This window comes from Asparagus officinalis, chromosome 8 (assembly GCF_001876935.1).
Source record: "Asparagus officinalis chromosome 8, Aspof.V1, whole genome shotgun sequence".
Taxonomy (NCBI): Eukaryota; Viridiplantae; Streptophyta; class Magnoliopsida; order Asparagales; family Asparagaceae; genus Asparagus; species Asparagus officinalis.
In genome coordinates, this window is record NC_033801.1 from 128472641 (window position 1) to 128500627 (window position 27987).

The window sequence follows — 27987 nt, forward strand, 5'->3', positions numbered from 1 at the left end:
ACATTGAGCATAAAAGGAAATACGGTTTGTAGACAATATGCTGATTGTATTTCATATTCGTTAAAAAAATGAACAATTTTGTTCTTGTGACATATGCTGCAGAAAATACTGCCACATTAGCAGTCTGCCACTCACGAGCTCATATATTGATTCTACTTGTATTTTCATTAGATATACTGAAAAATGACTACAAACCCCATGGAATTACTACGGTGAAAGAATGATGAATCTCATGAATCAGTTACAACAATTGAGCCATCCTAGGTTGGCCACCACGGTCACAAATCTGAAATGGAGCGCAAGCTTTTGCTCTGGTATATCCTGATTTGTTTCTGAATCTGTTCAAAAAATTTGAAATCTAAGATTGAGAAATTTAATCCCGTAAGTAGCAGTAGCTTTAGATAATCAAAAGAGATCATCAATCTCTTGTGGTAGCACAAGTAATCTAAAGTTTTATAATGAGCATTAATCTGTAGTGTTAGTTAATACAAAATAAAAACACGGCCTTTTAAAAGATTAGTTTGTAAGAATGTAAGGGAATATGAATAATCTGATCTAAACTCAGCATCCACATTTGACAAGTATGGATACGACTACGGTTAATGGTAAAATAACATATTTGACTAGGTATTTGAATATCGGATACATAAATCAGAATATATCACAACATGAAAGACTATGTGCATAGAAAGTCTGGCTAATAATACATATATATAAATGAAATTTCTTACTGAAATTTATAAGTTGAAGATCGACTCATTTTAACTTCAAAACTGCAGTCACAATTAAAAATGTACTTATACGATGAAACAGAATCATGAGCTACAGAAAACCATTATGCTGCAGGGTTTATCATCCCATATCAGTTAGTGGTCTTGTTGTTCAAAGTTAAGGCAAAATGCAAACTTCTTTAAAAAAAAAAACCATGTGAAAGCACAAACTGAGGTTTAAAGAAATTATACCTCATGATAAGATAACAAGCCCAAGGTACATAGATCCGCACAAAAATATAAAAGATATCATACCCCTGCAGGAATAAACGGAATAACTATGTGAACAGAAAACGAGAACCGAAACATCTCCAAAGATTCAATAGCTTGTTTGAAACCAAAGCAATCAACCCATGACATTTGTACCAAAATTTTGAAGTTTTAAATCTTACCAGACGACTCCCCATGCAACACCATTGCAAGGGCAGGGACAAACCTCAGCAAATTTCTCAGCATCACTTGTATTCACTCTTCGAGATATCAAATCATCATAAATATCTGAAAACAAAATGCTTATTTCAGTGGAAGTAACATTCAATGGTTAAGAAAATAATCATTCTTACTGCCTGTGATGAGTTTAAATATACCAAAAAAAAAAACATTCTTATGTTGTAAAAATATCATACCATAAACTGAAAATAGGCTGTTCATCACACCTGCATTTCGCATAGTAGCAAATGAATCATCTTCAAGTAGATGACAAACAAGAAGAACCATTTCTAGTTAAAGATTTGAAGGGAGTACGTAGATCTTTTTACCTATAAATAGAATGGCATAGCGAAGAATGCGGACCTTTGTAAATTCTTGCAGAACCCAAACAACAGCCAGAAAAATAATGAAGCCTGGAGTTTAAAATGCTTATTAGATAACTATCCTGTCTGCTGGTGTCAGCTTATCAATTACAATTAAAAGAACGACCACTCACTAACTTACCAATACAAAGTCCTCGAAGAGTCCACTGCGTATTTACCGATATTCAGTCAGCCGTTTGATAGCCAAATTTTATAGTTCAAGAGAGAGATCATAGAAATTTCAGATTGCACTAAAATTTGAATGAGAAAATTAACAGACTTACATTTTTAGCAACAAAAAGTACAACAAACAATGCAGCAATAAAACAACCCGCAGCAATTTTTGAAGCAAGAATGTTGGTGGACGTCAGAATGAAAACCATTCCCCAAAATGACGAGCCAAGATCTGGAGGCCAGGAAAGAGGCAGAGCATTGCAAGAACAAACATCATAAGCCATAATCGAATATAGATAACATACAAGAAAAGAAAACATGGAATCTCAACAATTGATTGAAATATGCTCCAAGACAAGACTTCTAAACATTCAGATATATGCCTCAAAATGAAAACAACACATTACTGTGAAAATGTAGAATAGTAGGTTGCATTACATCCAGCAGGCAAGATCACCCAGTAGATACCACCACGGGTTTGTGTGGCGCCACCCTCATTTGCATGGACCTGAATACCTTCCACCTGTAAAACACTGTAGTAAATAGGTATTGAATGCATTCAATTAAATGACCAAAACTTTAACGCATACAGGATATAAGATATCTCTCTGACATCTAGACATTATTGCTGCCAGTTGACAGAAAAATCCTCATACATCACATAGTAGGATAAATATGCCTAGAAGGATGTTTGCATCCTTAAGGTCAAATATTCCACATTACAGTCAAATAAATCCATATGTATAGGAGTAATCAAGAGTTGCGGAAATATATCTAGTTAGTATGCAAATAAGAGATAAGTGGAAATATTTCTAGTTAGTATACAAATAAGAAATAAACTTAACTTCATAAATATGAATACTTTTTCACATAGTTCACTGCCCTGTTTCACAGATCAACATATCCACGTCATTAATTGTATCCTGGTTTTGTATCCACCCTACTGTTACAGAAACCCATCTTAAGCAACAGATATGTTATCTGAATTGAATACTGCAGAAAGATATTGATTGAGACGCTTTGCACTTCTTTGCACAGGCAAATGTTAATGCTTCATGTAAGAGAGTGCATAATGCATTTTGCACTGCACCATCATGAAAAGTCACAGAAGCACACTATCATATTCCATCACTTCACCAGCTTAAATAAAAACAGCAAGTGATACCATATCATATTGTGCAGCTTCTGTAACTTGTCAGGATGGTGCAGTGCACATTAGAAAATGATTTATGTACTCTCATAAAAGTGGACAAAATTTATGATAAAGTAAAACTTCAATATACTCTCATGAAGTGTACTAACGGTATAACTTCAATATACTAAGCGTCAGAAACAATTACCTATACATTTCAAGTGCAATGGAGATAGGTGTGTGATAAAGGTTTTCCCTTAAGTTGCATGGGTACAGGTACGAGTACAAGACACGGAAAATTTGTAAATGGTAGGGTACAGGGACACGGCTAAAATACATGGGCTATAATCATAGTTCTGAGCTAGATATGCATACGACCCATTGAAATCATAACTCTTAACTGAATAAGGGCAGGAACTGTATATGTGAAATGAATAATATTTGTCTATAAGGATCATATGATGAGTATTTAAATCAAAACATGTATTTATAATTGAGTACACGTCTGAAGAAATGTATGCATATATTTAAGGAGTGTCCAAGAAGTGTTGTGTGGAGGTATAGGAAGTGTTGGGTATTCATACAGCTTCATGTTAGAAGTACCCATGTAACATAGGTTTTCCCCAGCAAGAGTATCTCGTTTATATCTGTCTGCATGGAATTTAAGCCCTATCCTACTGAAGAGTTTGCATAACTGTTAGAGGTTAAATTAGCACAAGTATGATCAAGGTCTTAACTATCTCCTAGCATGTTAGTAGTACCAATGGTTTTTGTCCATTTTTTTTATTGTTTCGACCAAATGACAAGTAAATATGGATACTTGAATATTTGTTATAACCGATGATTGTTGTTCATTTACGTTTGTTTCGATACAATGACAATAAAGTATGCGGATTTTAAAATTTTGCAATTTCATGAACCCTACGATTTTTGTCCATTTTTGTTCATTTCGACAAAATTACAATAAACTTTGCATACTTCAAAATACACAATTTTCATCGGATATAACCCATGAATTTTGTCTATTTTCATTCATTTCAATCCAATAAAAATTAAGTTTGCGTACTTCAAAATTCGTGATTTTTATGGGATATAACCCATGATTTGGCAAATTTTCCATTTTAAGGCAATGAAATGCATATTTTAAAATTCACGAACATGCTATTTTTTTTTTATTTTCATACGTTTCGACCTAATGGGACTTAATTATGCGTAGTTCAGAATTCACGATTTTCATGAGCTATTAACCCATGATTATTGTTCATTTTCATTTGTTTCGACTCAATGAATATTAGTTATTCGTTGTCCAATATTCGTAATTTTCATGGGCTATAACCCACGATTTTCATCCATTTCCTTTGGTTTCAACCCAATGACTTTGACAATTAATTATGCGTGCTTCAAAATTTATGATTTTCATGGGCTATATAACCCGTGATTTTTTTTCTATTTTCATTGGTTCCGATCCAATGGAAATTAAATATACAAACTTCACAATTTTGCGATATTCATGAGCAACCTACAACTTTTGTCTATTTTCGTGTGTTTCAACCCAATGACAATAAAATATGTGGGCTATATAATCCATGTTTTCCCTCCATTTTTGCGGTTTCAATCCAATGGAAATTAAGTGTAAATACTTCACAATTTTGCGATTTTCATGAGCAAACAACTTTTGTTCATTTTCGTGGGTTTCATCCCAGTGGCAATAAAATGTGTACTTCACAATTCACGATTTTTGTGAGCTATAACCCTCGATTTTAGTTAATTTTCAATTTTTTGATCAAATGACAATTAAATGCTTCTATTTCAAAATTCGTGATTTAATTGACTCTAACCCATAATATTTGTCATTTTTCGTTTCTTTCGACTAAAATGACTGTAAAGTATGGGTACTTTCATATTTGTGATTATCATCGGCTAAGCCACAATTTAATTCGTTTATTTCTTTCCAATGACAATTAAGTACGCGTATTTATATTTCTTGAATATTCAAAGGCTATGTAACCCACAACTTTCAATTTTCGTTCATTTCGATCTAATGACAATTACGCATTCATAGTTCCAAATTCGCAATGTATAAGCTTTAACTCATGATTTTGTTCAATTTTGTTCTTACAAATGATAATTAGTATGCATGCTTGAAAAATTCATGAGTTTCATGCACTATAACCTGTGATTTTAGTCAAAAATTTTTTATTTCGATCCAGTAAAAATTAAGCTTATGTACTTCAAAATTCACGATTTTCATAGGATATAACCTACGATATTGGCAAAAAAAATTTCCACTTTGAGACAATGGCAATTAAGTATGTGTATTCCAAATATTGCAATTTCATGGCCTATAACACACAATTTTTGTTCATTTTCATACATTTCCATCTAATGTCACTTAACTAGTAGTTCAAAATTCACAATTTTTATTGGCTAGCCTACGATTTTCGTCCATTTTTATTTGTTTCAACCCGAAGACAATTATTTATTTGTATATCAAAATTTATGATTTTCATGGGCTATAACCTATAATTTATGATTTTCGTCCACTTTCTTGGTTACGACCTAATGGAAATTTAGCATACAAACATCAAGGTTTTACGATTTTCATGAACACCAACAACTTTCACCAACAACTTTTGTCCATTTTCACGTGTTTCAACTCAATAACAATTAAGTATAGGCGGTTCAAAATTTGTGATTTTCATGTGCTGTAACCCACCATTTTTCTTCATTTTGTTCATCCATCCAAATGACAATAAAGTATGAGCACTTCAAAATTCAAGATGTTCATGAGCTATAACCGACAATTTTAGTCAATTTTTATTTTTTTGATTGAATGACAATCAAGAAAGCATGTTTTAAAATTCGCAATTTAATGGACTCTAATCCACAAATTTTGACAATTTTTATTTCTTTTAGCTAGATAAAAATTAAATATGAGTAATTTAAAATTCACGATTTTCAAGGGTTATAACCCACAAATTTTCCATTTTCATTCATTCCACCTAATGAAAATTATTTATGCGTACTTACTAATTTATGCTTCTCATGGACCAATAATTTTTGTCCATCTTCTTTGGCTTCAATCCAATGGAAAGTCACATACAGCCTACAAATTTTCTCCATTTTAATGCGTTTCAAGTCAATAATAATTATGGGTGGTTCAAAATTCAAGATTCTCATGGGTTGTAATCCATAATTTTTCCGATTTTCATTCGTTTTGATCAAATGACAATAAGTATGAGCACTTATAAATTAACGATTTTTATGGGCAATAACCCACAATTTTAGTCAATTTTTGTTTTTTTCGATTTAATAACATTTAAGTACGTGTATTCCAAAAATTTACCATTTGATGGCCTCTAACAAATGATTTTGGTCAATTCTGGTGTTTTCAACTAAATGACAATTAAGTACGATTAGTTCAAAATTCACAAATTTCATGGGCTTAACGATTTTTATGGATAATAACCCACGATTTTAGTCAATTTTTGTTTTTTTGATATAATAACAATTAAGTACGTGTATTTCAAAAATTTACGATTTGACGGCTTCTAACAAACAATTTTGGCCAATTCTGGTGTTTTCAACTAAATGACAATTAAGTACGATTAGTTCAAAATTCACAAATTTCATGGGCTTTTACCCATGACTTTTGTCTATTCACTCGTTCGACCTTGACAATTATTTATGCGTACTTCAGATTTACGATTGTCATGGTCTATAAATTGTCTACATCAAAATTTGCAATTTTCGTCAGAATCCACGAGTTCTGTCAATTTTGATTCGTTTTGAAAGAATTTAAATAAATTATGTGTACATCGAAATTCATGATTTTCATGAGCCACAACCCACGATATTAACTAATTTTCATTCCTTTCAAGTGAAAGTAAATTTATTATAGGTACATAAAAATTTGTAATATTCATAAGCTATAACCCACAGTTTTTAAAGATTTTAATTCGATTTGAAAGAATACAAATAAATTATGTGTACACTGAAATTTGAGATTTTCAGGAGCTATATTCCACAAATTTATTTAATTTTGGTCCATTTCATGTGAAAGTAAATTTAATGTGTACATCAAAATTTGAGGTTTTCATGGGCTATCCATGACTTTTAACAAATTTGGTTCGTTTTGGAAAAATGTAAATAAATTATGTGTATATCTAAATTCACAATTTTCATGAGCAATAATCCATGATTTTAGTCAATTTTTATTTTTTAAACAAAACTTAATTTATTATGTGTACATCAAAATTTATAATTTTCATGGGTTGTAACTCACGATTTTTGAAAATTTTCGTTCATTTTGAAAGAATTAAAATAAATTATGTATACATCAAAATTTACGATTTATGAACCAGAACTCACAACTTTTGCCATTTTTTGTTCGTTTTGAAAGAATTTAAATCAATTATGTGTACATCGAAATTGTGATTCTACCGAACTATAACCCAAGAGTTCATTCGTTATGAACGAGTGAATATATTATGTGTATATTAAAATTTGTGATTTTCATGGGCTATAATCCATGTTTTTTGGGAATTTTAGTTCATTTTGAACTAATATAAATAAATTATGTGTATGTTAAAATTCATAATTTTCATAGGCTATAACCGGTGATTTTTAACAATTTTGGTTTGTATTGAAAGAACATAAGTTATGTGAACCTCACAATTATCATGAGCTATAACCATAATTTTTATCAATTGTGGTTCGTTTTTAAAGAATTTAATAAATTATGTACATTGAAATTTGTGATTTTCACAAGCTACAACACACGCTTTTGTTAAATTTCATTCATTTTGAATGAAAGTAAATTTATTGTGCACATCAAAATTTCCAACTTTCATAGGCTATAACCACGATTTTATGAAAATTATGTTTTGTTCTGAAAGAATGTAAATAAATTATGTGTACATAAAAATTCATGATTTTCATGAGCTATAACTCACTATTTTTGTCAACATTCATTTGTTTTGAACGAAAGTAAATTTATTATGTGTACATAAAAAAATTAGAATTTTCATGGGCTAGCCTGTGAATTTTTACAATTTTGGTTCGTTTTGAAAGTATTGAAATAAATTGTGTACATCAAAATTCGCAATTTTCATGAGCTACAGCACGAGTTTTGTTGATTTTCATTTGTTTTGAATGGAAGTAAATTTATTATTTGTACATCAAAATTTATAATTTTTATGGGCTATAACCCATGATTTTTGACAATTTTTGTTTGTTTTGAAAGAATGTAAATAAATTATGTATACAAAAATCACAATTTTCATGAGCTATAACCTACACAATTTACGTTAATTTTCATTCACTTTGAAAGAAAGTAGATTTATTATGTGTACATTAGAATTTATGATTTTCACGGGCTATAATCTACGATTCTGAACAATTTTGATATGTTTTAAAAAATAAATGTGTGCATAAAAATTTGCGATTTTCATGGCCTTTAGCCTATGATTTTTGAACATTTTAGTTCATTTTGAACAAATGTAAATAAATTATGTATACATCAAAATTCGAGATTTCATGAGCTATATAAATTTTTCAATTTTGCTTCATTTCATGTGAAAATAACTATAATACGTGTACATCAAAATTAGCAATTTTCATGGGCTAGAGGCCATGAAAGTACGGATAGTTCAAAATTTGTGATTTTCATGAGCTAATGACCCACATTTTCCTCATTTTCGTACATTTTCGATCAAATGGCAATAAAGTATGAGTACTTCAAAATTCACGATGAGCTATAACCCACAATTTTAGTCATTTTCCATCGATGGAATGATAATTAAGTACGTGTATTTCAAAATTCATGAGTCAATGGACTTTAACCCACAACTTTTGTTGATTTTGGTTTTTTATTACTACATGACAACTAATATAGTTACTAAAAAGTTCACAATTTTCACAAGCTATAACCCACAATTTTTGTTTTATTTTTATTTGTCCCACCAGATGTTAATTATTTATGCATATTTCAAAATTTACGTTTCTCATAGGCTATAACTAACAATTTTTATCCATTTTTGTTAAGCCAATGGAAGTTCAACAAACTTCAAAATTTTGCTATTTTCATTTACGACTTTTGTCCGTTTTCGCGTGTTTCAACTCAATGGCAATCAATGTTTTAAATATCGGTTATTAGGGATTTATCGAACGGTCCAAATCCTTATTGGATAGCGAAAATCGGGGATATATCGAGTATACGTAGTATTTATCGGAGTGATATACTTGATGATGTATAACTGTATATATATAATATAATAACCAAAAATATAATCTAACCATGCTTAATGAAATATAAACGTCAGCGAAGATGAGCTTCGAGGTTGGGGAGGTGAGCGACGAGGTCAACAGAAATAGAGGGGAACAGATACCTTGAGCTTGATGGAGTTCGAAGAGGTTCGGAGAACAACAGCACAGAGAGGGAGAGAGATTCACGACGAATTACGGCTGAACTTGAAGTTAGAAACTTCATTTTATTGTCAAAAGCGGGTCGGGTCGGGATTAAGAACTCACTAAGTAACAGCTCATTACCCAACAATTCAATTCAAAACTCACGCTGATAAAGCTGATATTTTTAGCCTCCCTTATCGGCCGATAAGTGTCTTTATCGTCGATAACTCGTCGATAAACCCATAAATCCGATAACTCGCCGATAAACTTATAAAAATGATAACCGATTAAAAATCCTACTTATCCTAGCGGAAAGCTCCCAAATCTGATAACTCGACGATAATATCGGATTATCGGCCGATATTTAAAACCATGATGACAATTAAGTATGATAGTCAAAATTCATGATTTTTATGGATTGTAACCCACAAATTTCATTCATTTTTGTTTATTTTGACAAAATGACAATAAAATTTGAATGCTTCAAAGATTACAATTTCATGGGTTATAACCCATGATTTTAGTCAATTTATGTTTTTCCAATCTAATGACAATTAGTTCCCGTATTTCAAAATTCACAATTTAAATGGACTTTACCCACAATTTCAATCAATTTTTTCCACTAAAACTATTAAGCGTGGTTACTTTAAAATTCGAGATTTCACATGACTTTGAAGTATTAAGCATACTTCAATTTACGATTTTCATGGAACATAAACCACAATTTTTGTTTATTTTTTGTTGGTCTTGATCAAATGGAAATTAAGATACAAATTTCAAAAATTTTACAATTTTCATAGCTATAACTCACAACTTTTGTTCATTTTTGTATTTCAACCCAACAAAATTAAGTATAGGTAGTTCAAAATTTTTGATTTTAATGGACTATAAGCCACAAATTTTCCTCAATTTCGTTCATTTCTATCCAATTGCAATAAAGTATGAGTACTTACAAATTCACGATTTTCCTTGGCTATACCCACGATTTAATCAGAATTTGTTTTCCCACTTAAATGATAATTAAGTACACGTATTTCAAAATTCGCAATTTAATGGACTCTTACCCACACATTATTTTTCAGTTTTGGTTTTTTACAACTAAATGACAATTAAATATAGCTACTTCAAAATTTATAATTTTCATGGGCTATAACCCATGATTTTTGTGAATTTTTATTTATTTCAACCCAACTGTAATTAAGTATGTGCAATTCCGAATTCACAATTTTATAGGCTAGAATTCACGATCTTCTGTCAACTTTAGTTCATTTTTGTTTGGTTTGGCCTTCTAGAAATTATGTATCGATTATTCAAAGTTTGCTATTTTCATGCTTACAAATTTAGTCTATTTTTGTTCCTTTCAATCCAATGACATTTAAATATGTGTATTTCAAAATTCGTGATTTCCATGGGTTAAATATACCACAATTTTTGTTACTTTTCGTTCATTTTGATTTAATGACAATTAAGTATATATACTTCAAAATCCGTGATTTTCATAGGCTGTAACCTATGATTTATGTCCAGTGTCCACTTCGTTCGTTTCAACCCAATGAAAATTAAGCAGGTGAAGTCCAAATTTTGCGATCGAATTAACTAGCTATTGCTGCAGCTATAAATTCCTAAAACAGTAATCTTGTGTACTTACCAAATCATATTTTAGATAATTTAACATAAAAAATAAATAGAATCGTGCATTTACATTTTACTTTTCAAATTTAATATTGAGCATCTATTACTCATTATAGATCATTTGGAGTTAAAACTTAAATAAAATTAAGTATGAATACTTTAAAGTTTGTAATTTTCATGGATTATAAAATATGATTTTATTCTATTCTCGTTCCTTTCAATTCAATGACATTTAAGTACACGTATTTTAAAATTGCACTTTCCATGTGCAAATTGCAATAACCTACAATCTTTGTTAATTATTGTTCATTTCATCCGGTGATAATTATTTACGCATATTTCAAAATTTATGATTTTCATGGCCTTATAACCCACGATTTTTGTGAGTTTTTCATTGGTTTCAATCCAATAGAAATTAAATATACATACTACAAAATTTTGTAATTTTTATGAGCTATGAGGTACAACTTGTCCATTTTTGCGAGTTTCAACTCAATGACAATTAAGTACAGGTAGTTTAAAAATAGTGATATTTGTGGGCTATAACTTATAATTTTTCTTCATTTTCGTTCATTTCTCTCAATGACAATAAAATATGAGTACTTCAAAATTCAGAATTTTTATGGGCTAGAACACTTGATTTTAGTTAGTTCTCAAATTTTCTTTCGAACGACAATTAAGTACGTGTATTTTAAAAATTCGCAATTTAATGGACCCTAATCCAAGATTTTCATCATTTTCACTTCTTTCAGCTAAATGACTATTAAGTCTAAGTACTTCAAAATTTGCCAGCTCAATGAGCTATATAACCTGCAATTTTTTCTATTTTTATTCATTCCAACCAATGACAATAATTTATGCATTTACTACAAAAATTATGATTCTAATAAGCTATATAACTTGCGATTTTTTCTATTTTCGTTCATTCCAACCAATGATAATTATTTATGCATTTAGTTCAAAAATTATGATTCTCATGAGCTAACGTACAACTTTTGTTGATTTTTGTGTGTTTCAACACAATGGCAATTATGTACGGTTAGCTCAAAATTCCTGATTTTCATGGGCTACAACTCACAATTTTTTTTTTGTTTTCACTCACTTCATACTAATGACATCGAAATATGAGTACTTCAAAATTCACAAATTTCATGATCATAACAAATAATTATAGTGTGAGTAGGTCTTTTGTATAGATAAGAGTGATAGGTGTTATTGGGTTCTGTTTAACCCTTCGGTGTTTCGGTTTTAAAGTGTTATTTCTCTATTCTTCAGAGTTTGTACTCAATCTCCTATTTGCTTATGAAATAAAGTTATCCTTTCATGCCAAAAAAAACTTCAGTCAATTTTATTTTTCTGATTGAATGACAATTAAGTACGTGTTTTCAAAGTACATGATTTAATGGACTCTAACCCATCATTTTTGTTAATTTTCTATTCTTTCGACTGAATGACAATTAAGCATGGGTAATTCAAAATTTATGATTTTTAAGAACTATAGCCCATAATTTTTGTTCATTTTCATTTGTTCCACCCAGTGGTAATTATTTATGCGTACTTTAAAATTTAAGATTCTCATGCGCTAACCCATGATTTTTATCCATTTTTGTTAGTTCTGACCCAATGGAAATTAAACATACAAACTTCAAATGTAAGGGATTTTCATGAGCTATAACCTCAATTTTTGTCCATTTTCATGTCTTTCAGCTCAATAGCAATTAGCGATTGGTAATTTTGAATTCGTGATTTTCATGGCCGTAACCCATAAATTTTCCTCGTGTTTGTTCTTTTTCAACCAAATAACAATAAAGTATGAGTACGTCAAAATTCACGATTTTAGCTAGCTATAACCTATAATTTTTGTCAACTTTTGTTTAACGAAAATTAAACACATATTTTAAAGTTCGCGATTGAATGGACGTCAATCCATGATTTTGTCAATTTTTGTTTCTTTCGGCTTAATGAAAATTAAATAAATTTCAAACTTCATGATACCCATAGGCGATAACCCGCGATCTTTGCCCATTTTCATTCATTCCATGCAAAGACAATTATATATGCATTTAATTAAAAATTTACAATTCTCAATTTTTGCCTATTTTCATTGGTTTCAACCAATTGGAAATTAACTCTACGAACTTCAAAATTTTTTGGGATTTTCATAAGCTATAACCTACAACTTTTATCTATTTTCATGTAGCACTTATATAATTGAATGACCTATTGTTTCACTCTTGTAGCACTTATATACCGTCATTTGCAAAACATAGCAAAAAAATACCCAGAGTTGATAACCGTTTAAATTTAGCTAACAGTGTTAAAAATAGATGAAAGAACGATAATGCCCCTCTTTAGAAATTAACCCCCCTCCCCCTCCCCCCCAATCTCTTTCCACAAGGTGAAAACTCTTATTTCCTACTGTTACCGTATCCTCTCCAAAATCTCCTCTAAATTCTCTTAACGTGAACTTGAACATTTAATTATGATGTTAAAAACTAATTTTTCAGTTGGATTGTTATTACATACATGGTTCTCATTCGCTTCACCAACAACATAGCTTGATGATCCACTTGCAGCTCTAGATGAGGAGGGCTTCATTTTCTTTCATTTGTGAAAGATAAAGAGGAAGAAGAAGTTGGAGGCTATGAAAAGAAGAAGAAAATATAAATAATCTAATTTGGGGAGAGGGGTAGGTAATATAGTGAGTACTGCAATAAATGAGGGAAAGAAGGATTCAAGTTGGTTATATGTCAAGCATGTGGGAATATTCCAGAGCATATTCTCACGACTAGTTAACAGAAGGTACCAAGTTGCAAAATTTGGCCAATTCAGAGTATTTTTTTGCTATATTTTGTAACTTAGGGTATATAAGTGCTACAAGAGTGAAACAATAGGGTATATAAGTGCCATTTACCCTATTTTTTCAATTCTTTGTTTTTTCAACTATATGATAACTAAGTATGAGTGCTTTACAATTCACAATTTTCGTAGGCTATAACCCACGATTTTTGTCCATTTCTATTTGTTCCACCAAATGATGATTATTTATGCGTACTTCAAAATTTATGATACTCATGGGCTATAACCCGTGATTTTTGTTCAATTTTGTTGGTTATGACCCAACGAAAATTCGAAATAAAAACTTCAAATTTTTGGAATTTTCATGAGCTATAATCTACAACTTTTGCCCCCTTTTTTGTGTATCAACTCAATGGCAATTAAGTATGGTCACTCTAAATCGTGATTTCCTAGGCTGTAGCCCAAAAATTTTCTTCATTTTCGTTCTGTTCAAACAAATGACAATAAAGTATTGAGTATGTCAAAATATTTTCATGGACTATAACCCACAATTTAGTAAACTTTTATTTTTCTGATCGAATGAAAATTAAACACGCATTTCAAAATTCGTGATTTAATGGATGTTAACCCATATTTTTTTATCAATTTTAGTTTCTTTCAGCTAAATGATATTAAAGTGTGTACTTCAAATTTTGCGATTTTCATGGCGATAACCCACAATTTTTGCCCATTTTCATTTGATCCATCCAAAATAAATTATTTATGCATTTACTTAAAAATTTACGATTCTCATAGGCTAACCCATGATTTTTGTCCATTTTTGTTAGTTTCGAGCCAATGGAAATTCACTATACAAACTTCAACATTTTGCAATTTTCTTGAGCAATAACCTACAACCTTTGTCCATTTTCGTATGTTCAAACCCAATGACAATTAAGTACGAGCATTTCAAAATTCATGATTTTCATGGGCTATACTTACAATTTTTTGTCATTTTCATTCATTACATACCAACAATAATAAAATATGAGTATTTCAGAATTCACAATTTTCATGGGTTATATAATACATAATTTTAATCAATTTTTTTTTTCATGATCGAATGGCAATTAAGTATGCATATTTTAAAATTCACGAATTAATTGACTCTAATCGACAATTTCCATTTCTTTTGGCTAAATGACAATAGTATGGGCACATCAAAATCCGTGATCTTCATAGGCTATAACCCACAATTTTCATCCATTTTCGTTCGTTAACCAATGGCAATTATTTATACGTACTTTAAAATTTACGATTCTAATGGGCTCTAACCAACAATTTTTGTCCATTTTCATTGGTTTCGGGACCCCATGAAAATTCAACATATAAACTTTAACATTTTGGGTCTTTCATGAGCTATAACCTACAAATTCTAACCATTTTCATGTGTTTAACCTCAATAACAATTAAGTATATGTAGTTCAAATTTATGAATTCCATGGGCTGTGACCCACAAATTTTTTTCATTTTCACTCGCCAAATGATGATAAAGTATGAGTACTTAAAAATTCACAATTTTCAAGAGATATAAACCTACAATTTAAGTCAAATTTCATTTTTCTGATCGCATGTCAATTGAGTACGTGTATTTAGAATTTGCAATTTAATGAACTCTAACCCTTGATATTTGGCAATTTGTGTTTCTTTTGACAAAGTGACAATTAAGTATGAGTACTTCAAAATTCACAATTTTCATGGATATACGCCATGATTTTTGTCCATTTTTATTCTTTTCGCACAATGGCAACTATTTATGCGTATTTCAGAATTACAAGTCTCTTGGGCCATAACCGAGTTTTTGTCAATTTTTGTTGGTTTCGACCCAAGGGAAATTCCACATACAAATTTCAAAATTTTGCGACTTTCATGATTTATGTTGGGTTATGTAACCAAACAAGCCTTAAATAACATAACCTTATGAAACACATCATAACTCTACGTTATTACAATATAATATTTGTTAATATAATATGTGTTATTTCAATTTAATTTATGTTATTTCAATATAACTTAAGTTACTTACAATATAAGTTCTAGAGATTTGAGAGTATAACCTTTCTTAAAACTTGAAATAGTTAAGTAATTATTTCTAAATTGTTTGTTAAGCCTTCATAGCTTGTTGTGGTGACATCATTATGTGATTGTGAAATTATAAATATGATTGATAAAACAAATGTAACTATGTATGAGCTATAAATTTATGGTTACATATTTTAGTATTCGTTGTGATACTTAGTACTAAATCTGTATAGTTTATTAAGTTAAAGAGTTTTATTAAAATATTTTGGTATTATGATATTTTTTCTAAATTCTTAAAATTAGTATGGCATCTTTTAGATTTTTTTAAATCAAACAATAATAAAATATTTTGTTCCTAATCGAAATGCTATGTTTAAAATTTTTGATGATCTAATTATTAAAATCATTATGAATAGTTTGTATTTATAAAATATATAACTAATAAATAAATAAATAAAATAACCTATGTTGCTGGTCACAAAATTTTACATTTTTTCCATTAATCCTTAACTGGAGCGTTACGTAGTGTGTTATCATTATTTTCAACACTGATAACCTACGGCTTTTATCCATATTCGTATGTTTCAACTCAATAGCAACTAAGTATATGTAGTTCAAAATTCATGATTTTCATGGGCTGTAGTCCACAATGTTTCTTGATTTTCATTCCTTTCGAACAAATGAATAAAATATGAGTACTTAGAAATTCATGATTTTTGTGACCAATAACCCACAATTTTTCATTTTTTTTGATCTAGTAACAATTAAGTACGCGTATTTCAAAATTTGTGATTTAATGGACTCTATGCATGATTTTTGTCAATTCTGGTTTTTTTCAACTAAATGACAATTAAGTATAGTTACTACAAAATTCACGATTTTTATTGGCTATTAGCCATGATTTTTGTCCATTTTCATTCGTTCAAACCTAAAGTTATTTATGCATACTTCAAGATTTAAAACCTAAAGTTATTTATGCATACTTCAAGATTTACGATTGTGATGGGCTATATAACCCACAAATTTTGTTCATTCTTATGGTTTCAACCTAATAGAAATTAAGTATATAAACTTTAAATTTTGCGATTTTTATGAGCTATAACCTACAACTAATGTTCATTATCATGTTTCAACCCTTTGACAATTAAGTATGGATAGTACAAAAGTCATGACTTTCATGGGCTATAACTCACGGTTTCTCTTTATTTTCGTATGGCAATAAAAGTATGAGTACTTCAAAATTCATGATTTTTTTGGTCTATAACCCATGATTTTAGTCAAATTTCGCTTTCCCAATCGAGTGACAATTAAGTACGTGTATTTCAAATTTTGAAATTCAATGGACTCTAACTAATCCATATTTTTTGTCAATTTTGATTTTTTAGACTAAATGACAACTAAATATGGTTACTCAAATTTCTAATATTCATGAGCTATAACCCACGATTTGTGTATTTTTTTTATTTCCAATAGTTCTAAATTCACGATTTTATAAGCCATAACTCACGATCTTTTGTTATTTGTGTTCATTTTCGTTTGTTTTGATTCTATGGAAGCTAACTATGGATACTTCAAAATTTACTATTTTTATGGGTTATAACTCATTATTTTAGTCTATCTTCATTCCTTTAATCCAATGACATTTAAGCATACGTACTTCAAAATTTGCAATTTTTATGCGATATCCACAATTTTTGTCAATTTCTGTTCATTTCTACCAAATGACAAATATTTATGCCTAGTTGAAAATTTATGATTTTTATGTGTTACAAACAACGATTTTTCCATTTTCATTGGTTTCTAGCAATGGAAATTAAGTGCACGAACTTCAATATTTTGTGATTTTCATGAGCTATATTAACTAATTTTGTCCATTTTCATGTGTTACAACCAGATGGCAACTAAGTATGGGTAATTTAAAATTAGTGATCTTCATGGGCTATGACTCACAATTGTATTTCGTATTCGTTCATTTCATTCCAATGAATAAAGTATGAGTACTTCAAAATTAAGAATTTTCGTGGGCTATACACATTAATTTATCAAAATTTTCTCCGATTGAATGATAATTAAGTACTTGTATTTTAAAATTCGTGATATACTGGAATCTAAACCACAATTTTTTTCGTTTTAATTTCTTTCATTTATATGACAACAAAGTATAAGTACTTTAAAATTTGTCAATTTCATGGGCCATAACCCGCAATGTTTTCCATTTTCATTTGTCCCACCCAACACAATTATTTGTGTATTTACTTCAAAATTTACGATTCTCGTCAGTTATATATAACCTTAGATTTTTGATTATTTTCGTTGACTTTGACTTAACGAAAATTAAGTACACAAACTTCAAAATGTTGCAAATTTCATGAGCTAACTTGCAACTTTAGTCCATTTTCGCTTGTTTAAAAGTTTTGATTTTTATGGGCTATAACTCATGATTTTTCGTCTATTTTCATTTATTTCATTCCATGACGATAAAATATGAGTAGTTCAAACTCACGATATTCATGGTCATAACACACGATTTTAGTGTGAGTAGGTATTATGTGTAGACAAGAAGTGATAGGTTTCATAGGGTTCTGTTTATTTTTATCGGGCTTCCATTCTTGAGAGTTTGTACTCAATTTCCTATTTGGTAATGAAATAAAGCTATCCTTTCACGCTAACCTATGATTTTTGTCAATTTTCGCATTTTCAACTAAATGACAATTAAGTATGGATAATTCAAAATTCGCAATTTTAATAGGCTTAAACCCATAACTTTTGTCTATTTTCATTCCTTCCACCATATGACAATTATTTATTCATACTTCAAAATTTATGATTCGCGTGGGTTCTAACCCTGATTTACGTCTATTTTTGTTGGTTACGTCCCAATGGAAATTGAACATAAAAACCTCAAATGTTTGAGATTTTCATGAGCTATAACTTATAACTTTTGTACATTTTCATGTGTTTCAACTCAATTGGCAGTTAAGTATGGGTAATCCTAAATTCGTTATTTTCATGGACTCCAACCCAAAAAATTTCTTCACTTTTGTTCATTTAAACTAAACAACACTAGAATATGAGTATGTAAAAATTCACGATTTTCATGGGCCATAACCCACAATTTTAGTCAACTTTTATTTTTCTAAATTCTAATTGAATGAAAATTAAACACACGTATTTCAAATTTTTTTCCACCCAAAGGCAATTATATATGCATTTACTTTAAAGTTTACGATTCCCATAGGTTAATACACGATTTTAGTCTATTTTCGTCTGTTTCGACCTAATAAAAATTAACTATACAAATATCAATTTTTTACGATTTTCATGAGCTATAACTCACAATTTTCATTTAATTTTGTTTATTTCATGTTGTTGACAATAAATTATTAGTAATTCAGAATTAACAATTTTTATGGACTATAACACGCGATTTTAGTCAATTTTTATTTTTCTAATTGAATATCAATTAAGTATGTGTATATCAAAATTTGCGATTTAATGGACACTAAGCCAAGATTCTTGTCAATTTTCGTGTTTTCGACTAAATAAAAATAAAGTATGGGTAATTCAAAAAATTCCACGGACCCTAAACCACAATATTTGTCCCTTTTTATTCATTCCATCCATTGGCAATTATTTATGAGTAACTTAAAAGTCTACAATTTACATGGGCTTAAACCTATGACTTTCATCTATTTTCGTTGGTTTTGAACCAATGGAAATTAAAGATACAAAGTTCAATTTGCGATTTTCGTGAGCTATAACCTACAACTTTTGTCCATTTTCGTGTATTTTAACTCTAAGGAAATTAAGTATTGGTAGTTCGAACTCATGATTTCATGGGCTCTAAACCATAAATTTTGGCCATTTTTGTCCGTTTCGACCAATGACAACAAAGTATGAGTACCCAAAACTCGTGATTTTCATGCTCTATAACTCATAATTTTAGTCAATTTTTATTTTTCCGATCTAACGACAATTTAAGTATGCATACTTTAAATTTTATAATTTTCATGGGCTACAACCCATGATCTTTATCCAGTTTCATTCATTCAAACCTTGCAATTATGATGCACACTACAAAATTCATGATTTTTATGAGCTATAACCCACGACATTTGTTCATTTTTGTTGCTTTTGATCAATAGAAAGTATTTCAAATTTTACCGATTTTCATGACCTATAACCCACAACTGCTATTAGTTTTTGTGTTTCAACCCACTGTTTTAAAAAACCTCCGCCTAGTCCGCTTAGGCGTTCGCCTAGGCCTAGGCGGTACCTAGACCGTCTAACTAGCGCTTAGACGGTATTTAGACTACTCACCTAGATTTTACGAGCATTTAGGGAAGCATTGTCTGCTTACGTGGATTGCACCCTGTAAGCATTGGTTGTGATTTTATGTGTTATAGCTTATACGTCCTCCAAACTCCATTAACCTCCAAATAAAAACATCTCCACTACCTCCTCCGACCTTCAACAAAACCTCATCGACCACCACTTAAATGAAGAAAGAAATCCGTCTAGACACCAGTCCAGCATCTAAGCTTTCTGTAACATTGACATTCACTATCGATTATTATAATTAAAAATAAAAAAAAGAAAATATCTTAGACTCTAGCCTTGTTAATTATTATTTTGGCTATTTAGTATCTAAGTATACATGATTTATTGAGGAACTAAAATATATATATATAAGTATCACAATTAAAAAAATAAAAAAGAAAAAAAAAAAGTCCAGAAACCGCTTAAGCGCCCGCCTAGGCGACTAACCGCTGGGCGCCAAGTCCGACGCCTAGAAGCGCCCAGCGTTTAATGTAACATTGTTTCAACCCAATACCAATTAAGGGTGGTTCAAAAGCTGTGACTTTAATTGGCCATAACTCACAATTTTTCTTCATTTTTATTCATTTGTGTACTTCAAAATTCACGATTTTCAAGGGCGCACAACGATTTTAGTATTTGAAAATAGGACATATTGGACTCTAACCGACAATTTTTGTCAATTTTCTTTTCTTTTTACTAAATAACAAATAAATATGAGCAATTCAAAATTCGTGATTTTCCATAGGCGAACCCATGATTAGCGTATATTTTCATTTGTTCCACACTATAGCAATTACTTATGCGTACTTTAAAATTTACGATTCTTATGAGCTATAACCCATGATGTTTGTCCATTTTGTTGGTTTCAACCTAATGGAAATTAAACATACAAACTTCAAAAATTTTGCGATTTTCATGAGCTACCACCTAAACTCTTATCCATTTTTGTATGTTATAACCCAGTGACAACTAAGTATGATTAGTTAAAACAAGTGATTTTCAAGAGCTACAATTAACGATTTTCATGGGCTGTAACACATGATTTTAGTCAAATTTTATCTTTCCAATCGAATTACAATTAAGTACAAAATTCGCAATTTAATGGACACTAACCCATTTTTTGTTAATTTTTATTTTTTGGGCTAAATGACAACTAAGTACGGATACTTCAAATTTTGCTATTCTCACGAGCTTTTGTCCATTTTTCGGTGTTTCAACACAATGACAATCAAGTATGGATCGTTCAAATTCATGATTCTCATGGGCTATAACGCACAAGTTTTCTTCATTTTTCGTTCTCTTCAACCAAAGGACAATAAAATATGAGTACTTCAAAATTCAGTATTTTCATGGACTATAACTCACAATATTAGTCAAATTCTATTTTTCCAATCAAATGATAATTAAGTACGCGTATTTTAAAATCCACAATTTGATGAAAGCCAACAAACACTTTTTGTCAAATTTTGTTTCTGTTACATAATGACAGTTAAGTATGCGCACTCCAAAAATCATGATTTTATGGGCTATAACCAATGATTTTTTTCCATTTTATTTGTTCCACACAGTGACAATTATTTGTGCATTTACTTCAAATTTTAAGATTCTTATTGGTTATAATCCAAAATTCAACACACAAACTTCAAAAAATTTACAATTTTCATGACCAACCTACGACTTGTGTCCATTTTTGTGTGTTTCAACCCAATGTCAATTGAGTATGGGTATTTCAAAAAATTTCATTTTCATAGACTATAACTTACAATTTTTATTCCTTTTTATTCATTTTCATTTATTTTTGTTCATTTCTAGCTAATAACAATAAATTTTTCATAGACTATAAGGCACGATTTTAGTTAAATTTTGTTTTCCAATCGAATGACAATTAAGTACACGTATTTCAAAATTCACAATTTAATGGATGCTAACCCACGATTTTTATCATTTTTGCTTCTTTCAGCTAAATGACAATTAAGTTTGGGAGCTTCAATGTTCACAATTTTCATAGGCGATAATCGTGATTTTCGTCAATTTTCATTTGTTACACCTAATGGCAATTATTTAAGCATTTACTTCATAATTTACGATTCTCATAGGCTTTAACCCAAGATTTTTCATCCATTCTCTTTTTTTCAATCCAATAAAAATTAAGTACACAAACCTCAAAATTTTATGATTTTCATGACCTATAACCTACAAATTGTCTATTTTCCCATGTTTCAACCCAATGGCAATTAAGTAAGGGTAGTTCAAAATTCGTGATTTCATGAGCTATAAGTCATAATTTTTCTTCATTTTCATTCATTAAAAGTTAATAACAATAAAATATGAGTACCTCAAAACTCACAATTTTCATGGCTACACACAATTTTAATCAATTTTTTCCGATCAAATGATAAGTACATGCATTTCAAAATTCGCGATTTAATGGACACTCAGCCAGGATTTTTGACAATTTTCGTTTCTTTAGGCTAAATGTCAACTAAGTATGGGCGATTTTTATATGTTATAACCCGTGATTTTTGTCCATTTTTATTCTTTCCATCCGAAGGCTTTATACATTTATTTCAAAATTTACGATTCTCATAGGCTATAATCCATGATTTTTGTCTATTTTCGTCAAATTTGACCCAATGGAAATTAATTGTACAAACTTTAAAAGTTTGTAATTTTTCATGAGCTATAACCTACAACCATTGTCCATTTTCGTGTGTTTAAACCCAATGGCAATTAAATATGGGTAGTCCAAAATTCATTATTTTCATGTGCTGTTAATCAAATTTTCACCATTTTTGTTCATCTTGTAACAATGACAATAAAATATAAGTACTTAAAAATTCAATATTTTCATAGGCACAAATGATTTTAGTCAATTTTCGTTATTTCGATCGAATGACAATTAAGTACGTGTATTTCAAAATACACAATTTAATGGATGCTAACCCACGTTTTTGTTAATTTTTCACTTTTTCCAACTAAATGAAAATTATGTATGGCTAGAGAAAAATTTGAGATTTTTATGGACTTATCACAGATTTTTTTCAATTTTCATCGTTCTACCCAATAGCAATTATATATGCGTACTTCAAGATTTACGAGTCTCATGAACTATAACCCGCGATTTTTAGGTCCATTTTTGTTGGTTTTGACCTAATGAAAATCAAACATACAAAATTCAAATTTACGATTGCTATGAGCTATAACCTATAACTTTTGCCCTTCTTTGCGTGTTTCAACCCAATGATTTAAGTATGAGTGGTTTACAACTCGTGATTTTCATAGGCTACTCTTTTCTTCATTTTCATTCATTTCGCCCCAATAGTAATAATATATGAATACTTCAAATTTCATGATTTTTATAGGGCAATAGCATGTGATTTAAGTCAATTTTCGTTTTACTAATTGAATGGCAATTCAATTTGCACAATTCAAAATTGGTGATTTAATTGACTCCAACCCATGATTTTCTGTCAATTATGGGTACTTCAAATTATGCTATTTTCATGGGCTATAACTAGCAATTTTTGTCCATGCACAATGAAGATTATTTATGCATTTTTTTTTAAAATTTACAATTCTCATAGGTAACAACCCACTATTTTTACTCATTTTTGTTCGTTTCGACCAAATAAAAACTAAGCATACAATCTTCCAAATTTTGCTATTTTTATGACATATATTTTTATGGGCTATAACTCACAATTTTTCTTCATTTCGTTCATTTCATGCAAATGACAATAAAATATGAGTACTTCACAATTCACGATTTTCATGGGCTATAACACATAATTTTAATTAATTTTTATTTTTCTGATCAAATTACAAATAAGAACGTGTATTTCAAAATTTGCAGTTTAATTAACGCTAACACATGATTTTTGTCAATTTTTATTTCTTTTATCAAAATGATAATTAAGTAGGGGTACTTAAAACTTCACGATTTTCCTGGATACAAGCCGCAATTTTTGTCCATTTTTATTCGTTCTGCCCAATGCCTTTATTTATGGATTTACTAAAAATTTTATGATTTTCATAAGCTATATAACCTGTGATTTTTGCCCATTTTTGTTGGCTTAGACCTAATGGAAATTAAATATATAAACATCAAAATTTTGCGATTTTCATGAGCTATATAACCCACAACTTTGGTCCACTTTCGTATGTTTATAATAACGATTAGGTATGAGTAGTTCAAAATTCATGATTTTCATGGGCTATACTGATGTAGCGCAAACGTAATCAAAAGAAATAACGACTCGTTCTCGTATGAGCAAAATAACACAAACCATAGAAACTCTAGGAATAAAAAAACCTCTGAGATTAATAATAACCAATCTGAAAAATAATATAAGAGTTCATCCCCCTTATATAGGGTTTAAAACAAAGAAAAAAAATACTAAAATATCCTTTCCTAAGACAATTAGAATTCCTAAAATAGAAAAAAACTACTGAAATAGAAATACTTCCTAAAATACATCTTCATTATTTAAGATATGAAACCAAAAGAGTTCCTAAAATAAAAAGACTACTAAAATAAAGAGACTAACCTAAAATAACTAAAAATTAGAATTTTCCAGCGCAGTTGAGCCCGAAAACCAATATCTTTGAAGTTGAAGTTTATCTGGAACTTATAATCTGTTTTATGTGTAAAGAACTTCCTCAGCTGTCCAAAACATATTATAATAAAGATTCTATGCAGCGAGTCAAAAGATATCGTCCTTCAAAGTTGCATCTCAAAATCTATTTGAAATTACCCGTCTTGCTTCAATTGTCCCTCTTTCACATGATCAGATTTCTTCCAAAAAAACATAAATTATTGCCTCCGCATCATTCTCCCCTTCATGAACAAAACTCCTCCTCGAGTTTGATTGAAGCTAAAGCAGCCTGATCAGGTAAACTTAATCAAATTAACAATCTTCATCTTAAATTTGTGGTAGGTTTTCTTAGGCAATGGTTTCTTGCGCAGATGATCCATCATTCGATCTCCCTCATCAAATAATTTTAAACGATGATGCTTATAAGCGTCTAAACTTTGCAATTTCTACACTTGGTTCACTGCGTAAGGGTGCGAATGCAAATCGAATATCATCTTTTTAAATGAGTAAGTGTTCTCTTTGCTACAATGAATAGCATCAAGATCAAACGAATTGATCCAACTGATCTCGTGCCAATGCGGGTGCTCCTCCATCAATGTGACGTCATCATGTATGACCATCAATTTTTCATCTAATTGCTTGATGGGTGCAACAACTTGACTTTCTAACTTTGTCCATATTGCCACCTTGTAGTTTCTTTTTGTCTAGAGGCTCTAATGTCTGACTTTTAGCATTCTCAATTTTTATCTTCAGCTCTATGTCCTCTTGTGAATGAAATCTATACGTATGACTTTGGTTTGGTTCAGGCAACTCACCTACAACATCCATGGGGATTTGAGAACTTACAAGAACATAGGCGTCTTTCACCTTTATGTTTGTGTGGTTCGAAGCATCCATCAAACCATTTCGTGTGGGATCATCAACTTCCTGTTGTAGGCTTAGTAAAGATTTGTCATCCATCCTTATAGCAAAACTGAGATTGCCTTCCTTGAATTCTGCTTGTTTGGGTGCAACAGCCAATATTTCCACACCCATAGAAACCATAGTTAACAGAATATCAAGTTCTTGGTGATGATTTTTAAATTGAGTAAATATGATCTACTCATAATCCACAAGCAAGAATCTCGATCATAGCTCTCTCTCCATGCGACGCCAAGTATGAATTGCCAGTTTGTGTTGGCGAGTCCGATTAAGTTAGAGTTGATCTCACCATGCTGCAACTCCACCTCGCAACTTGTAGGCCACTAAAGAAACTTGCTTTCCTTTCGGGATGGATTAAAACTCGAAAAACTTCTCGATCTGGTGAAGCCAATCAAGAAAGTCTTCAATGTTGAGGTTACCCCAAAAGCAGGGAAGATCCTTAACCCTAGCATGGTAATCAAGACCGTGTCTCCCTTCATCAAAAGTTACATCTCGAAATCTATCCGAAATTACCCGTTTTGCTTCAATTGTCCCGCTTTTGCATGATCGGATTTTTTCCAAAAAAACATCAATTATTGCCTTTGCATCATATACCTCACAATTTTTCTTCATTTTCATTCATTTCGTGGCAACAACATTAAAATATGAGTAATTCAAATTTCATGATTTTCATGAGTTATAACAAATGATTTTACACAATTTTTATTTTTCGATCATATGACAATTAAGTGTATTTCAAAATTCATGATTTAATGAGCACTAACACACGTTTTTCATCAAAAAAAAATTTCTTTTAGCTACACGAAAATTAAATATGGATACTTTCAAAATTCATGATTTTAATGGGCCATAACCCATGATTTTTGTGCATTTACCTTCCTTCCACACAATAGCAATTATTTATGCGTAATTCAAAATTTATGATTCTCGTAGGCTATAGCCAAAGTCAATTTTTGTTGGTTTTGACCCAATGGAAATTAACGTACAAATTTCAAATTTTTGCCATTTTCCTAAGCTATAACCCTACAAATTTTTATCTATTTTCATGTGTTTCAAATCAATGGCAATTAAGTGAGGGTAGTTCAAAAATTGTAACTTTTATGGACTGTGACACATAATTTGTCTTCATTTTTGTTTGTTTCGAGTATATGATAATAAAGTATGATTACTTCAAAATTCACGATTTTCATGAGCTATAACTGATGATTTTAGTCAATTTTTAATAGCAATTAAATATGCATATTTCAAAATTAACAATTTAATGGGCCCTATCCCAAGATTTTTGTCAAATTTTGTTTTTTTTACTAATGCTAACTCGTGCATTTTCATTCATTCGACCTGGCAATTATTTATGCGTACTTGAAAATTTACGATTCCCATGGACTATACCCACAATTGTTCTCCATTTTTGTTGGTTTCGACCCAATGAAAATTAAGTATAAAAACTTCAAAATTTCGTGATTTTCATGAGCTATAATCTACAACTTTTGTTCATTTCCATGTTTCAACTCAATGACAATTAAGTACCCGTAGTTTAAAATTTGTGATTTTCATGCGCTATAACCCACAATTTTTATTCATTTTTGTTCATTTCGACCCAACGACAATAAAGTATGAGTACTTACAATTCACAGTTTTCCTGAGCTATATAACCCACTTTTTTAATCAATTTTTTCCCAATCGAATGGCAATTAAGGGTATTTAAAAATTCATGATTTAACGGAGTCTTGCCCACAAGTTTTTTCAATTCTAATTTTTTTGACTAAATGACAATTACGTATGGTTATTTCAAAACTCGCAATTTTCATGGGCTAATAATTCATGACTTTGGTGATTTTTATTCTATTTCAATCCAATGGCAATTAAGTATGCATACTTTCAAATTCATGATTTTATAGGCTATAACTCACAATCTTTTGTCAATTTATTTTCATTTTTGTTTTTTTTGACCTAGTGGAAATTACTTATGGATTCTTCCAAATCACATTTTAGATAATTTAACCGTAAAAAAACAAATAGATCCATGCGTTAAGATATTACATTTCAAATTGAATACCGGGCATGTATTACTCATCACAGATCATTTGGAGTTGGAACTTAAATAATAATAAAAAATAAAATAAAAAAGCTTCTAACCTGGCCGCATGTTATTTTGCAAGCAATAGCATGACTCATCTCGTGAAGGAACACGGTGATGAGCTTGAACGGAGTCAGCAGCACCGTCCTCCACAACTACAACAAGCCATTCAAATCAAAAAAAATAAAAAACCTAATCTCATCAAAATAAAATCCGACATCAATGGAGGGGGAGGGGGGGGGGGGGGGAGCTTACTGTGAGGTGACTACAGTGAAACGCCGACCATTGCGATGAACACCTTCTGCAT

At 30.4% G+C, this 27987-nt stretch overlaps 1 protein-coding gene across 1 annotated transcript; it reads right to left on the reverse strand.

Moving 5' to 3' along the window:
- LOC109821921 lies at positions 31-27987 on the reverse strand. The gene is given in 10 exon segments (XM_020388078.1): positions 31-338; positions 963-1027; positions 1163-1268; positions 1397-1426; positions 1529-1612; positions 1704-1728; positions 1846-1967; positions 2174-2258; positions 27740-27872; positions 27950-27987. Coding segments are annotated over 9 exon segments (687 nt in total). The 3' UTR covers positions 31-338; position 963.